Source organism: Scyliorhinus torazame, chromosome 12 (genome assembly GCF_047496885.1).
Source record: "Scyliorhinus torazame isolate Kashiwa2021f chromosome 12, sScyTor2.1, whole genome shotgun sequence".
In the NCBI taxonomy this organism is placed as follows: Eukaryota; Metazoa; Chordata; class Chondrichthyes; order Carcharhiniformes; family Scyliorhinidae; genus Scyliorhinus; species Scyliorhinus torazame.
In genome coordinates this window covers 61376827-61393128 of record NC_092718.1, presented here as the reverse complement: position 1 = coordinate 61393128, position 16302 = coordinate 61376827, and the positions used below count along the sequence as shown (strand labels likewise).

General features: G+C 54.1%; 1 protein-coding gene across 3 annotated transcripts in view; it reads left to right on the top strand.

The window, feature by feature from the left end:
• cemip (cell migration inducing hyaluronidase 1) overlaps positions 1 to 16302 on the top strand; it is a 319445-nt gene that overhangs the window by 291613 nt on the left and 11530 nt on the right. For all 3 annotated transcript variants that reach the window (XM_072468761.1, XM_072468760.1, XM_072468759.1), the window contains exons 23-27: positions 1020 to 1231; positions 1735 to 1920; positions 2214 to 2418; positions 6536 to 6622; positions 7614 to 7771. In XM_072468761.1, the coding sequence (XP_072324862.1) occupies positions 1020 to 1231; positions 1735 to 1920; positions 2214 to 2418; positions 6536 to 6622; positions 7614 to 7771 (848 nt within the window). The remainder of the gene's footprint in view (positions 1 to 1019; positions 1232 to 1734; positions 1921 to 2213; positions 2419 to 6535; positions 6623 to 7613; positions 7772 to 16302) is intronic.

Here is a 16302-nt window from a genome sequence, read left to right as displayed (position 1 = left end):
TGGCTGCACAAGGTGATCAGTAGGACCATCAGTATTCATCACCCAACACCCTCAGGACACCCCAAAATGCTTTGGTCGAGGAAACCAATCTGTACGCAGCAAAGGCTCTCAAAGAACAATGAGATAATCTTCTTTTAGTTGTGCTGGTTGTGAGGTAAAATTTGGCGGGGGTTCCAGGGAAAATCAAGTTTTCCGTTCAACTGAGAGGGCAGGCAGAGCTTCAGTTAAAGCACCTCATCCAAAGGTTGGCACCTCCAATGGTGCAGCACCCCCCCCCCCCTTCCTCCTCCAGATTGAATGGGAGTGTCAATATCGATCATGTTGTCAAGTCACTGACATGGGGCCTGATCCTTTGACTTCCTGATTTGGAAATAAGAGTGCTGCTCAGCGAGCCGACAGTTTGTCCTTCACTTTTTATCAAATAATTCTCAATGTACGAACCGTTTCTGATGTTTAATTTGATGAGTGAGCTGTAATTTGGTAGTCTCCTGCTGGTTGTAATTCGCACCGTCACTGAACATTAGGCACAGTGCTCCCACGTGGGCCAGTTCAATGGAGCATCTGTACACAATAACTTTGACACCTGGGAAGTTTTTTATTTGTTTTATGGTGATATTCAAATGCCCTTCAAGAAGGCAGATTTTTTTTTTTTACAATTGTCTGAATGCTGCAGAGGATAGATTTTACAATTTAGCGATTCCAGTTCAATTTACAATGGGCAAAAATAATCTGAAGCACGTTCAACTTGGACTCAGAGATTAGCTTGGGGCTAATTTGCTGTGATTGTGTTTTCTGTGGGTGCTTCAGAAATTGGCAGCAGGTATTGGAAAGTGCAGTATACGTCGGCCGGAATCTTTGACATTAGCCTCTGGCATGCATAGTCATTGCAGGCAGCTCGATTTAGGGAAAATGACTAACTTTGCCTTTTCCTTTGCGACAGGTTAAAGCATCAGATTACCTGAATTAAAGGAGCCATTGTATAGTTTCGCAGGTTGACTTCATTTTTTTTTTGCTTTAAGGTGTACATTCAGGCCAGGCGACCATCAAGCCTGAAGATGAAGATGATTAAGGATGAGTACCCCGATAAGCCACTCTATTTAAAGGGCGCCCTGGGCAAACATTCTCATTACCAGCAATACCAGCCTGTTATTATGTTACAGAAAGGATACACTGTGCACTGGGATGGTCCAGCACCCCAGGAGGTTACCATATGGCTCATCAACTTCAACCAGTGAGTGGGCTCGATTGCGCTTCATATCAACAAGTTAGGTTCAGTTAGCTCATGAGAACCCCTGCCCTGAACTGACATGTGGAGGTGGCACCTGGGCAAGCTCCTGTAAAATGTTGCTGAAACTAAGTTGGGTATCGCCATGTGTTCATAAGTTGTTTTTTTAAATGTGCCGCTGAACTATTTGTTGGAAATATTATGCGATATCTGTCCATGCCGGTAGAATGATGGAAGTGAACAGGATGTTACTTGTTGGGTGAATAGTATGCAGTGAATAGTGGGTGCCCAATACTCAACACTGGCCAGTAAACCTGGTCCATGTTATTGTGAGTGGAAGCTTAGGCTCATGACCCACTCAAGGTGCCCCCCTTGCAGAAAGCACAAAGAGAGCCCCGCCAACAAACTGTGCAGTGTTTACTCAGGCACCCCAAGTTCAGCTACCAACTTGTACGTTAAATGTAAAATAGCTTGTGGTTGTATCACTGGTATTTTGTTGTCCTTGACAGGAATGATTGGATCCGAGTGGGACTTTGCTACCCTCAAGGCAGCACATTTAACATAATCTCGGATATTCATAATCGCTTATCAAAAAGAACATTCAAGACTGGGTCTTTCCTGAGGACAAACCAGATGGACAACCTAGATCGTGCTTACCCAGGCAGGGGCTACTATTTCTTGGATGAGGATACAGGGTGCGTCCACCATATCTATCATGATAATGGTTATGTCTTGATTCCTGCTTTTATATTACAATCAGGAATAATTTTGGTAGAACCGTCAAATTAACGATATTGAGATCCAATGAAGTTACCTGGAAACATTTCTTTGCTGTTATTGTTAACCCATAATCTGCGAACCTATTTTTATTTGAAGGGTGAACAGTTTTCTACTGTTAGAAGAAATGTTGTCCTTATCATTCTACTGTGAACTTGCATAGAGCTCCTCCCATTCACATAGTAATCGATTTCTGTCTTGCCCCCCAAAGGCTTCTGTTCGTGAAAGTGAAGGCCCAAAACAGCCGAGGGCAATTTTCGTTCTGCTCCTCAGCAGGTTGTGAGAGGATAAAGATAAAAGCCTCTATTCCAAAGAACAGCATGGTCAGCAACTGTGCAAGGAAAGCATATCCCAAGTACAGTGAGATGCCAACTGTCGATGTGCCGATGCCACAGAAAATACCGATTGAAACTCTGGTAATTTGATATTCCCCACACTGGGCTCTGTCTTCTTAGCTGATTCATTCAAGTTACTCGAAACGGTGAGAGTGCGGGGTTCCTACATTCCCGTTTGGGTTAAGTTATCTCACCCGCTACCTGGAAAGTCACAGCAAACACAAACTGACCGCTAGATATGGAAACATTGAATATGGGTGTCAATTCCAATTGTTGCCACCAGGTGAGACAGCGAGTAGTTTACCCATTTTACACCTGCCCAATTTTGCTTTCTGGGAGGAACAGAGATTCAGCAATGGCTCTGCTCTATGTCCTGCAATTTAAGATAGGTTGGGTAGTTAGGGTAGAACTTTGAACAGTAGTTCAGACTTATACATGGAGAGTATCCATAGCGACTTTGTATTCACTTAGGGCGCAATCTACCCAATTGGAAACAGAGTCCCATAGTGGCGCATTTAGCCGGGTATTTGCCGGAGAACGCCCCGACCAGGCCACACTTAGTCTCGTTTTCTGCACAGAGGAACTCTGCTTGCCATAACTCCTGAGTGCAGAAGAAGATCTGGGCGTCATTTTTAAATGACATCCCGATCTCACAACCCCCCCATTTATGGAGACCAGTACTGAACAGTGCTCACCCGAGGTCTCCAAGGGAAAGGGGTTAGATCCCACACTTTGGGTAGATCATGGGAGAGCATATTAGTGTGAGACTAGCTATCTCACTCTGATATGCAGATTTGTTTAAAAGTGATCCAGCCCACAATTGGCGTGATTCACGTCGCAACATCTCGCGAGAACGTGTTAGATCTCATGAGACATGGCGAGCCGGGTAGATCCCAGAAGAGGGGTGCCTAACAGCCTTTCAGGCATAACACGGCCAGTAGATCACACTCTGTATCTTCAAATCTCTTTCTTCTGTCTCCCTTTCTACCCTCTCTCCTTGTATCCCATTCTTCTCGTTTTACTCTATTTGTCTCTCGCTGTGTTTCTTGCTCTTTCCCTCACTTCATCTGTCTCTCCCGCCATTGATCACTGCTTCCCTCAATCGTTCTCTCCCTCCTTCTGTTTATCTCTTTCTTTCTCCCTTTGTCTCTCCCCCTTCCCCTGACTCTCACGCCCTCTGACTCTTTCCCTCCCACTCTTTCCCTCCGCTTTTTTTCTTCCTCGTTCTGTCTTTCTCACGCCCTCCCCATGTCTCCATCTCTGTCTCTCTCTCTCCCTTTGTATTTCTCTCTCTGTCTCTCCTTTACTCTGTCTCACTGCCTTCCTTTGTGTCTCTCTCCCTCTCTGTCATTCATTCTGTCCTTCTCTCCCTCCCGGGCAGAATTCTCTGCTGCCCGATGCTGCCAGTGAGAATCGCAATCGGGCCGAGAATATCGGGTGAAACAAAATGGGAATTTGAGCCCGGAGCCGATTCTGACGCGATGCTCTGACTCCCCCGCTGGTAGCACCATGCAAATCCATCATTTGCATGGATTTGAATGTGAATAGCTGGTTGGACACCGCATGCTCCACCACTCCGCGATGCTCCACGCCTCTTAGGCGGGAGTCACACGAGCGTGAATTAGTGCAAACATTTACAAGTGGGGTCTGGATGCCACGGTTGCTGCGGGGGAGCGAGAAGGTAGGAAAACTCTCAAAAATTGCCGGGCTTGCTGGGGGGTGGCCGCCTGGGCCCAGGGTGTTGGGGGGGGGGGGGGATATTAGCGTGGAACAACTGCCAAATCCGTTGACTCGAGGTGTCCTCCGGATCGGGATGGTCCGTCTCAGACCACCAATCCTGCAGTCTGTCTTTTAAATGCACCCCTTTTGTGCCACTTACAGCCCTCTGGCTGCTCACACTGCTGACTGCTCCCTGTATCCTTTAAATGTTCAAAGAGCCTCTGGTCATCTGGGAGCCCACCCAAGCCACCCTTCTAGAAACCCTCAGACCCTCAGCTGTGTCATCAAGGAGATGGGCGTGGCCAAGCTCAATCACCAGCCCAGCAGGTGGAGGCACTCCTCACTGCTCTCATCAGAGGTGCACACACTGTAGGGGAAGCTGGGGAATAGCAGAGCTCACCCCAAACAATGGACACATGCACTGTCCCCTTTGGCATCCTCTCTGGCACACAGCCCTTCCCGGAATGGAAGCCTCACCAGTGACACTATCAACTAGCCCACCCCTCAGGGCCAGGAGCTGTCTGCAAACCCTGCCTGTCCACAGTTTTCTCTTTTCCTGCCTGTTCGGGAGAGCGGACTTGAGCTTCCGCCCACCCTGGGGAAGAGGGTGCCCCTCCTCTTCTCAGTGGCATCGAGCAGTCGGTCTACTTCAGACTCCTGCGATCGGGAGATAAGGGGCAGCAGATCTTCTCGGAGCCATCTTCTTGGCTGGAGTGCGTGTGTGGTGAGTGGAGCGCTTCATAAGCAGCTCCAGCTTGTCAGGCTCTTTAATTCCAACCCCCCAAATCTGATGCCAGCAGGGCAGGGAATTGCTGGCCCATTTGCACTTCCGGAATTTTGTTGAAACTGCTCTGCCAGCGGGAACACGAATTGCACACGATTCAGTTCTGATCAGAACTCTTTGGATGCGAAGTACCGGCTGTGTTACGCCCGAAGGGAAGTGTGACACGGCTGGTAGATGCCGGGCGAGGCCTTCCCCAGATTTCCGGACAGCCGGTACGCCTCTCGAGGTCTCGCGAGGTGTCACGATCAGGATCTGGCCCACAATGGGCAGGATCAAGCCTTGCACATCTAAATGGGGTTAAAACCCATTTAGGCATGCTGACCCGTGATCCCTTGGGTTACTGGCCTCTACTGGTCTCCCAAGGAGACCCCAGATGGGCGTCCAGGCCATTGGCTCCTGGGTGGTTAAGGACAGGACAGGGTGGCTCTATGGCTTCCCCCCCCCCCCCCCCCCCAGCTCCTGGGCGCCATGGCTTTGCCAGGCTGGCACCTTGGCACTTGGACCCTGGCACTGCCAAGGTTCCCAGATGGCACTGCCAAGCTGGCAGGAGCGCTGCCGGTGAGTGGAGCACCTCTGTGCAGAAAACGTGAATACGTGCGGCCACGGCAGCACGTTCCCCGCTGAGGCCCCTGATCTACCCGCATGGACGTTAGATAGCGAGGTGTCTCTCAGCGCTCTGAGCACCAAGAAACACCCGGCTAATCACGCGCTACAGGACTCTGTCCCCCTTCGGGTAGATTGCCACTAGAAGCCTCTCGGTTAGATAACTCCCCCTTGTCTTCGAAACGGAGAATCCAGCCCTCCTTCTCTTCCTTCCTACCTCTCTCTGTCTCTCCCCATCTCAATCTTTCTCCCTCTCTCCTTCTGCTCTCCCTCCCTCTGCCTCTCACTCCTATCTTCTGCCTCTCTTTCTGTCTCTCTGTATGTCTATAGTTTCTCTCACCTTGTTTCACTCTTTCTATCCCCCAATATCTTCATTGACCTGCTGTATTTGTATCAGTAAATAAAGGTTGGCAAGAACATCACATCCTCAGAATGTCCAAAAGTGCTTCACATGTGAGGGATTATTCTTGATGTCCAGTCAGTGTGGACAAACACAGCAGCAAATTTCTGTACCATGAGGTTTCTGAAACAGCAAATGAAATAAATCGCCGGTTTGCCAGTTTTTGGTGATGTTCAATGAGGGAGGAACATTGAGGGAGAATTCCCCACTCTGCCTTGACAAGCGCTTTGAGGTCTTTAATGTCTGGAGTGGCGTTGGGGTGGAGTGCCAGTGGGGTGAGGTGGTCTTGGAGTGGCAGGGGGGTGTCCTTAGAGTGGCAGTGGGGTGGGGTGGACTTGGGGTGGCGGTGGGGTGAGGTGGCCTTGGAGTGACGGTGGGATGGAGTGACGGTTGTGTGGAGTGGTGGGGTGGGGTGGCAGTGGGGTGACCTTGGAGTGGTGGTGGGGTGGAGTGGGGGATGAGCATTGAGGGGTGAAAATGTAAGAACTCTGGGTCAGACAACACTGTCAATCTGAGATGGCATGGTATGTGCCAACCCTACTGTGAGCAACCCTAGAGGGCTTACTGCACATGAATTAAACCTAATGAGTGGCATATGCCAGTGGCCTTCGTAAGGGCAGGGTGACAAGTTACTGTACAACACATTGAAGAGTGACATTTTTCAGCTCCTGTTTCTCTCTTATTTTACACAGACCACAAACGATCACTTCTTGGAGGTCAAACTTGAATCCTATCAATCCAGGTTCTTCCACATCAGACAGGACTTGGCCTATTCTTACGTGAGTTTCAGCAATTTTCAGTTGACTCTTTTTGCTTACGGGGGTTCAATTTTCTCCGCTCATGTTGCCGCCTTGGCTGGAGTTACACACACCGATAAGGAGTGACATTTCCTGAGCAGAGTTGCCCACAGAGGAAGCTTCTCACCAGATGAGCGAGTTTGAGAAACTACCGAACACGAGAGCCGCACATGGGCAAGCTCTCTGTGCGGGGAACTACATGTATACCTGCAAAGTTGCAAAGTACAGCCTTCTTGTTAAGGCTCTGCTCCATCCACCCCCCCCCCCCCGCCCACCCCCATCAGTCTGCTTTGTGGGATGAGGGAAAGGAGTCCTGGGATTCCATAGATTGGGGCAGGAGGGTAAAAGGTGTTGCTTCCTGGAGATGAAACCTGGACACAGTGGGCACCACACCTCTCGTGCCACCCACAGAAACATAGGACTTAGGAGCAACAGTAGACCATTCGGCCCTTCAAGTCAGCTCCGCCATGCAATGAGATCTTGGCTGATCTGGTCGTGGTTTCAACAACACTTTCCCACTTGCAGCCACCTCCCCCACCCCACCCTGCCCCCGTAAACCACAACTTCTCAGTCTATCACAATCTATCTATCTGTGCAGCAGAATTTCTATCGGGGGTGGAGGTAGGAATACAATATGCCCATATTTGGCCAGGAATATGAAAATTCGCGATGGGATCCTCCCACCCCCCAGGCACGTGTTTCTCAGCCGTTGATTGGCGGCGGGAGTTTTCCTTCCCGCTGTGAATGGAATTTTCCATTGAAGCCACTGTGAAACCCACGGGCAGGGGTACACTGCCAACGGAAAAAGAGACTCAACTGGAGAATGTTGGCCCAGGTCAATAAGTCACAGAATGTATCTTCAGCCAAATAGTGGTATTTCAGCACATTTCCTGGCTATTTTCCAGGACTTCCTGTGTATGATGAGACTGTTGGAATTGAGGAATTTTAGTCATTCTTAATCTTTACTCGGTAGGTTAATGGCAAGAAGTATTACCATGCTGATGATGGCATGCAGATCGTTGCCATTGACGCAAAGTCAGGAAAGGTGGTCGATAACAGAAGCTTCCGAAACGTGATCTTGCGAGGAATCCCAGTCCATGTGGAGAATTACATAGCAAACATGAAGAACAAGTGAGTCACCTGAGACTTTTTTATCTTCACCTTTGTAAGGACGGCACCACTAGGACTGATTTCTCCTTCCTGAATCTATTAGGTCATTCAGGTACAGACATTCCCACCCCTTCCAACCATCCCCTCCTTGCCTTCTCCCTCCCTGTTTCCCTTTTCCTCCCACCTCCCCTCTCCTCCATCCTACACCTCTCCTTCCCCCTCTCCCTCCCACCTTGCTCCCCAACCCCTCTCTCCGGGCTAAATCGCTGGCTTTGAAAGCAGACCAAGGCAGGCCAGCAGCACGGTTCAATTCCCGTAACAGCCTCCCCGAACAGGCGCCGGAATGTGGTGACTCGGGGCTTTTCACAGTAACTTCATTTGAAGCCTACTTGTGACAATAAGCGATTTTCATTTCATTTCATTTCCACTTCAAATTGGGCCTTAACATTCTCAATAACAAATGCCTTTTTAATTCTTGTGATGTATGCGAGAAGCAGTCAACATCTTTCAGTGCCTCCTCATTCATGATGGTGTAATCGTCTCTCGGTGAGAGTGACTCCTGCCCTCAGTCTGAGTAACTCCAGCCTACGGTGCGGGTGACTCCTGTCCTCAGAGAGTTATTCCTGCCCTCAGTGAGAGTGACTCATAGATTATCATAGAATTTACAGTGCAGAAGGAGGCCATTCGGCCCATCGAGCCTGCACCGGCTCTTGGAAAGAGCACCCTACCCAAGGTCAACACCTCCACCCTATCCCCATAACCCATTAACCCCACCCAACACTAAGGGCAATTTTGGACACTAAGGGAAATTTAGCATGGCCAATCCACCTAGCCTGCACATCTTTGGACTGTGGGAGGAAACCGGAGCACCCGGAGGAAACCCACGCACACACGGGGAGGATGTGCAGACTCTGCACAGTCAGTGACCCAAGCTGGAATCAAACATGGGACCCTGGAGCTGTGAAGCAATTGTGCTATCCACCATGCTACCGCGCTGCCCATAGTGAGAGTGACTCCTGCCCTCAGTGAGAGCGACTCCTGCCCTCAGTGAGAGTGACTCCTGCCCTCAGTGAGAGTGACTCCTGCCCTCAGTGAGAGTGACTCCTGCCCTCAGTGGGAGTGACTCCTGCCCTCAGTGAGAGTGACTCCTGCCCTCAGTGAGAGTGACTCCTGCCCTCAGTGGGAGTGACTCCTGCCCTCAGTGAGAGTGACTCCTGCCCTCAGTGAGAGTGACTCCTGCCCTCAGTGAGAGTGACTCCTGCCCTCAGTGAGAGTGACTCCTGCCCTCAGTGGGAGTGACTCCTGCCCTCAGTGAGAGTGACTCCTGCCCTCAGTGAGAGTGACTCCTGCCCTCAGTGAGGGTGACTCCTGTCCTCAGTGAGAGTGACTCCCGCCCTCAGTGAGAGTGACTCCTGCCCTCAGTGAGAGTGACTCCTGCCCTCAATCAGAGTGACTCCTGCCCTCAGTGAGAGTGAGTGACTCCTGCCCTCAGTGAGAGTGAGTGACTCCTGCCCTCAGTGAGAGTGACTCCTGCCCTCAGTGAGAGTGACTCCTGCCCTCAGTGAGAGTGACTCCTGCCCTCAGTGAGAGTGAGTGACTCCTGCCCTCAGTGAGAGTGAGTGACTCCAGCCCTCAGTGAGAGTGACTCCTGTCCTCAGTGAGAGTGACTCCTGTCCTCAGTGAGAGTGACTCCTGCCCTCAGTGAGGGTGACTCCTGCCCTCAGTGGGAGTGACTCCTGCCCTCAGTGAGAGTGACTCCTGCCCTCAGTGAGAGTGACTCCTGCCCTCAGTGAGAGTGACTCCTGCCCTCAGTGAGAGTGACTCCTGCCCTCAGTGAGAGTGACTCCTGTCCTCAGTGAGAGTGACTCCTGCCCTCAGTGAGAGTGACTCCTGCCCTCAGTGGGAGTGACTCCTGCCCTCAGTGAGAGTGACTCCTGCCCTCAGTGAGAGTGACTCCTGCCCTCAGTGAGGGTGACTCCTGTCCTCAGTGAGAGTGACTCCCGCCCTCAGTGAGAGTGACTCCTGCCCTCAGTGAGAGTGACTCCTGCCCTCAATCAGAGTGACTCCTGCCCTCAGTGAGAGTGAGTGACTCCTGCCCTCAGTGAGAGTGACTCCTGCCCTCAGTGAGAGTGACTCCTGCCCTCAGTGAGAGTGACTCCTGCCCTCAGTGAGAGTGACTCCTGCCCTCAGTGAGAGTGACTCCTGCCCTCAGTGAGGGTGACTCCTGTCCTCAGTGAGAGTGACTCCCGCCCTCAGTGAGAGTGACTCCTGCCCTCAGTGAGAGTGACTCCTGCCCTCAATCAGAGTGACTCCTGCCCTCAGTGAGAGTGAGTGACTCCTGCCCTCAGTGAGAGTGACTCCTGCCCTCAGTGAGAGTGACTCCTGCCCTCAGTGAGAGTGACTCCTGCCCTCAGTGAGAGTGACTCCTGCCCTCAGTGAGAGTGACTCCAGCCCTCAGTGAGAGTGACTCCTGTCCTCAGTGAGAGTGACTCCTGTCCTCAGTGAGAGTGACTCCTGCCCTCAGTGAGGGTGACTCCTGCCCTCAGTGGGAGTGACTCCTGCCCTCAGTGAGAGTGACTCCTGCCCTCAGTGAGAGTGACTCCTGCCCTCAGTGAGAGTGACTCCTGTCCTCAGTGAGAGTGACTCCTGTCCTCAGTGAGAGTGACTCCTGCCCTCAGTGGGAGTGACTCCTGCCCTCAGTGAGAGTGACTCCTGCCCTCAGTGAGAGTGACTCCTGCCCTCAGTGAGAGTGACTCCTGCCCTCAGTGAGAGTGACTCCTGCCCTCAGTGGGAGTGACTCCTGCCCTCAGTGAGAGTGACTCCTGCCCTCAGTGAGAGTGACTCCTGCCCTCAGTGAGAGTGACTCCTGTCCTCAGTGAGAGTGACTCCTGCCCTCAGTGAGAGTGACTCCTGCCCTCAGTGGGAGTGACTCCTGCCCTCAGTGAGAGTGACTCCTGCCCTCAGTGAGAGTGACTCCTGCCCTCAGTGAGAGTGACTCCTGCCCTCAGTGAGAGTGACTCCTGCCCTCAGTGAGAGTGACTCCTGCCCTCAGTGAGAGTGACTCCTGCCCTCAGTGGGAGTGACTCCTGCCCTCAGTGAGAGTGACTCCTGCCCTCAGTGGGAGTGACTCCTGCCCTCAGTGAGAGTGACTCCAGCCCTCAGTGAGAGTGACTCCTGCCCTCAGTGAGAGTGACTCCTGCCCTCAGTGAGAGTGACTCCTGCCCTCAGTGAGAGTGACTCCTGCCCTCAGTGAGAGTGACTCCTGCCCTCAGTGAGAGTCAGTGACTCCTGCCCTCAGTGAGAGTGACTCCTGCCCTCCGTGAGAGTGACTCCTGCCCTCAGTGAGAGTGACTCCTGCCCTCAGTGAGAGTGACTCCTGCCCTCAATCAGAGTGACTCCTGCCCTTAAACAGAGTGACTCCTGCCCTCAGTGAGAGTGACTCCTGCCCTCAGTGAGAGTGACTCCTGCCCTCAGTGAGAGTGACTCCTGCCCTCAGTGAGAGTGACTCCTGCCCTCAGTGACAGTGACTCCTGCCCTCAGTGAGAGTGACTCCTGCCCTTAAACAGAGTGACTCCTGCCCTCAGTGAGAGTGACTCCTGCCCTCAGTGAGAGTGACTCCTGCCCTCAGTGAGAGTGACTCCTGCCCTCAGTGAGAGTGACTCCTGCCCTCAATCAGAGTGACTCCTGCCCTTAAACAGAGTGACTCCTGCCCTCAGTGAGAGTGACTCCTGCCCTCAGTGAGAGTGACTCCTGCCCTCAGTGACAGTGACTCCTGCCCTCAGTGAGAGTGACTCCTGCCCTCAGTGAGAGTGACTCCTGCCCTCAGTGAGAGTGACTCCTGCCCTCAGTGGGAGTGACTCCTGCCCTCAGTGAGAGTGACTCCTGCCCTCAGTGAGAGTGACTCCTGCCCTAGGTGAGAGTGACTCCTGCCCTCAGTGAGAGTGACTCCTGCCCTCAGTGAGAGTGACTCCTGCCCTCAGTGAGAGTGACTCCTGCCCTCAATCAGAGTGACTCCTGCCCTCAGTGAGAGTGACTCCTGCCCTCAGTGAGAGTGACTCCTGCCCTCAGTGAGAGTGACTCCTGCCCTCAGTGAGAGTGACTCCTGCCCTCAGTGAGAGTGACTCCTGCCCTCAGTGAGAGTGACTCCTGCCCTCAGTGAGAGTGACTCCTGCCCTCAGTGAGAGTGACTCCTGCCCTCAGTGAGAGTGACTCCTGCCCTCAATCAGAGTGACTCCTGCCCTCAGTGAGAGTGACTCCTGCCCTCAGTGAGAGTGACTCCTGCCCTCAGTGAGAGTGACTCCTGCCCTCAGTGAGAGTGACTCCTGCCCTCAGTGAGAGTGACTCCTGCCCTCAGTGAGGGTGACTCCTGCCCTCAGTGAGAGTGACTCCTGCCCTCAGTGAGAGTGACTCCTGCCCTCAGTGAGAGTGACTCCTGCCCTCAGTGAGAGTGACTCCTGCCCTCAATCAGAGTGACTCCTGCCCTCAGTGAGAGTGACTCCTGCCCTCAGTGAGAGTGACTCCTGCCCTCAGTGAGAGTGACTCCAGCCCTCAGTGAGAGTGACTCCTGCCCTCAGTGAGAGTGACTCCTGCCCTCAATCAGAGTGACTCCTGCCCTCAGTGAGAGTGACTCCTGCCCTCAGTGAGAGTGACTCCTGCCCTCAATCAGAGTGACTCCTGCCCTTAAACAGAGTGACTCCTGCCCTCAGTGAGAGTGACTCCTGCCCTCAGTGAGAGTGACTCCTGCCCTCAGTGAGAGTGACTCCTGCCCTCAGTGAGAGTGACTCCTGCCCTTAAACAGAGTGACTCCTGCCCTGAGTGGGAGTGACTCCTGCCCTTAAACAGAGTGACTCCTGCCCTCAGTGAGAGTGACTCCTGCCCTCAGTGAGAGTGACTCCTGCCCTCAGTGAGAGTGACTCCTGCCCTCAGTGAGAGTGACTCCTGCCCTCAGTGAGAGTGACTCCTGCCCTCAGTGAGAGTGACTCCTGCCCTCAGTGAGAGTGACACCTGCCCTCAGTGAGAGTGACTCCTGCCCTCAGTGAGAGTGACTCCTGCCCTCAGTGAGGGTGACTCCTGCCCTCAGTCAGAGTGACTCCTGCCCTCAGTGAGAGTGACTCCTGCCCTCAGTGAGGGTGACTCCTGCCCTCAGTGGGAGTGACTCCTGCCCTCAGTGAGAGTGACTCCTGCCCTCAGTGAGAGTGACTCCTGCCCTCAGTGGGAGTGACTCCTGCCCTCAGTGAGAGTGACTCCTGCCCTCAGTGAGAGTGACTCCTGCCCTCAGTGAGAGTGACTCCTGCCCTCAGTGGGAGTGACTCCTGCCCTCAGTGGGAGTGACTCCTGCCCTCAGTGAGAGTGACTCCCGCCCTCAGTGAGAGTGACTCCTGCCCTCAGTGAGAGTGACTCCTGCCCTCAGTCAGAGTGACTCCTGCCCTCAGTGGGAGTGACTCCTGCCCTCAGTGAGAGTGACTCCTGCCCTCAGTGAGAGTGACTCCAGCCCTCAGTGGGAGTGACTCCTGCCCTCAGTGAGAGTGACTCCTGCCCTCAGTGAGAGTGACTCCTGCCCTCAGTGAGAGTGACTCCTGCCCTCAGTGAGAGTGACTCCTGCCCTCAGTGAGAGTGACTCCTGCCCTCAGTGAGAGTGACTCCTGCCCGCAGTGAGAGTGACTCCTGCCCTCAGTGAGAGTGACTCCTGCCCTCAGTGAGAGTGACTCCTGCCCTCAGTGAGAGTGACTCCTGCCCTCAGTGAGAGTGACTCCTGCCCTCAATCAGAGTGACTCCTGCCCTCAGTGAGAGTGACTCCTGCCCTCAGTGAGAGTGACTCCTGCCCTCAGTGAGAGTGACTCCTGCCCTCAGTGAGAGTGACTCCTGCCCTCAGTGAGAGTGACTCCTGCCCTCAATCAGAGTGACTCCTGCCCTCAGTGAGAGTGACTCCTGCCCTCAGTGAGGGTGACTCCTGCCCTCAGTGGGAGTGACTCCTGCCCTCAGTGAGAGTGACTCCTGCCCTCAGTGAGAGTGACTCCTGCCCTCAGTGAGAGTGACTCCTGCCCTCAGTGAGAGTGACTCCTGCCCTCAGTGAGAGTGACTCCTGCCCTCAGTGAGAGTGACTCCTGCCCTCAATCAGAGTGACTCCTGCCCTCAGTGAGAGTGACTCCTGCCCTCAGTGAGGGTGACTCCTGCCCTCAGTGGGAGTGACTCCTGCCCTCAGTGAGAGTGACTCCTGCCCTCAGTGAGAGTGACTCCTGCCCTCAGTGAGAGTGACTCCTGCCCTCAGTGGGAGTGACTCCTGCCCTCAGTGGGAGTGACTCCTGCCCTCAGTGAGAGTGACTCCCGCCCTCAGTGAGAGTGACTCCTGCCCTCAGTGAGAGTGACTCCTGCCCTCAGTGAGAGTGACTCCTGCCCTCAGTGAGAGTGACTCCTGCCCTCAGTGAGAGTGACTCCTGCCCTCAGTGAGAGTGACTCCTGCCCTCAGTGAGAGTGACACCTGCCCTCAGTGAGAGTGACACCTGCCCTCAGTGAGAGTGACTCCTGCCCTCAGTGAGAGTGACTCCTGCCCTCAGTGAGAGTGACTCCTGCCCTCAGTGAGAGTGACTCCTGCCCTCAGTGAGAGTGACTCCTGCCCTCAGTGAGAGTGACTCCTGCCCTCAGTGAGAGTGACTCCTGCCCTCAGTGAGAGTGACTCCTGCCCTCAGTGAGAGTGACTCCTGCCCTCAGTGAGAGTGACTCCTGCCCTCAGTGGGAGTGACTCCTGCCCTCAGTGAGAGTGACTCCTGCCCTCAGTCAGAGTGACTCCTGCCCTCAGTGAGAGTGACTCCTGCCCTCAGTGAGAGTGACTCCTGCCCTCAGTGAGAGTGACTCCTGCCCTCAATCAGAGTGACTCCTGCCCTCAGTGAGAGTGACTCCTGCCCTCAGTGAGAGTGACTCCAGCCCTCAGTGAGAGTGACTCCTGCCCTCAGTGAGAGTGACTCCTGCCCTCAGTGAGAGTGACTCCTGCCCTCAGTGAGAGTGACTCCTGCCCTCAGTGAGGGTGACTCCTGCCCTCAATCAGAGTGACTCCTGCCCTCAGTGAGAGTGACTCCTGCCCTCAGTGAGAGTGACTCCTGCCCTCAGTGAGAGTCAGTGACTCCTGCCCTCAGTGAGGGTGACTCCTGCCCTCAGTGGGAGTGACTCCTGCCCTCAGTGAGAGTGACTCCTGCCCTCAGTGAGAGTGACTCCTGCCCTCAGTGAGAGTGACTCCTGCCCTCAGTGAGAGTGACTCCTGCCCTCAGTCAGAGTGACTCCTGCCCTCAGTCAGAGTGACTCCTGCCCTCAGTGGGAGTGACTCCTGCCCTCAGTGAGAGTGACTCCCGCCCTCAGTGAGAGTGACTCCTGCCCTCAGTGAGAGTGACACCTGCCCTCAGTGAGAGTGACTCCTGCCCTCAGTGAGAGTGACTCCTGCCCTCAGTGAGAGTGACTCCTGCCCTCAGTGAGAGTGACTCCTGCCCTCAGTGAGAGTGACTCCTGCCCTCAGTGAGAGTGACTCCTGCCCTCAGTGAGAGTGACTCCTGCCCTCAGTGAGAGTGACTCCTGCCCTCAGTGAGAGTGACTCCTGCCCTCAGTGAGAGTGACTCCTGCCCTCAGTGAGAGTGACTCCTGCCCTCAGTGAGAGTGACTCCTGCCCTCAGTGAGAGTGACTCCTGCCCTCAGTGAGAGTGACTCCTGCCCTCAGTGAGAGTGACTCCTGCCCTCAGTGAGAGTGACTGCTGCCCTCAGTGGGAGTGACTCCTGCCCTCATTGAGAGTGACTCCTGCCCTCGGTGAGAGTGACTCCTGCCCTCGGTGAGAGTGACTCCTGCCCTCAGTGAGAGTGACTCCTGCCCTCAGTGAGAGTGACTCCTGCCCTCAGTGAGAGTGACTCCTGCCCTCAGTGGGAGTGACTCCTGCCCTCAGTGAGAGTGACTCCTGCCCTCAGTGGGAGTGACTCCTGCCCTCAGTGAGAGTGACTCCTGCCCTCAGTGAGAGTGACTCCTGCCCTCAGTGAGAGTGACTCCTGCCCTCAGTGAGAGTGACTCCTGCCCTCAGTGAGAGTGACTCCTGCCCTGAGTGGGAGTGACTCCTGCCCTCAGTGAGAGTGACTCCTGCCCTCAGTGGGAGTGACTCCTGCCCTCAGTGAGAGTGACTCCTGCCCTCAGTGGGAGTGACTCCTGCCCTCAGTGAGAGTGACTCCTGCCCTCAGTGAGAGTGACTCCTGCCCTCAGTGAGAGTGACTCCTGCCCTCAGTGAGAGTGACTCCTGCCCTCAGTGAGAGTGACTCCTGCCCTCAGTGAGAGTGACTCCTGCCCTCAGTGAGAGTGACTCCTGCCCTCAGTGAGAGTGACTCCTGCCCTCAGTGAGAGTGACTCCTGCCCTCAGTGAGAGTGACTCCTGCCCTCAGTGAGAGTGACTCCTGCCCTCAGTGAGAGTGACTCCTGCCCTCAGTCAGAGTGACTCCTGCCCTCAGTGAGAGTGACTCCTGCCCTCAGTGAGAGTGACTCCTGCCCTCAGTGAGAGTGACTCCTGCCCTCAGTGAGAGTGACTCCT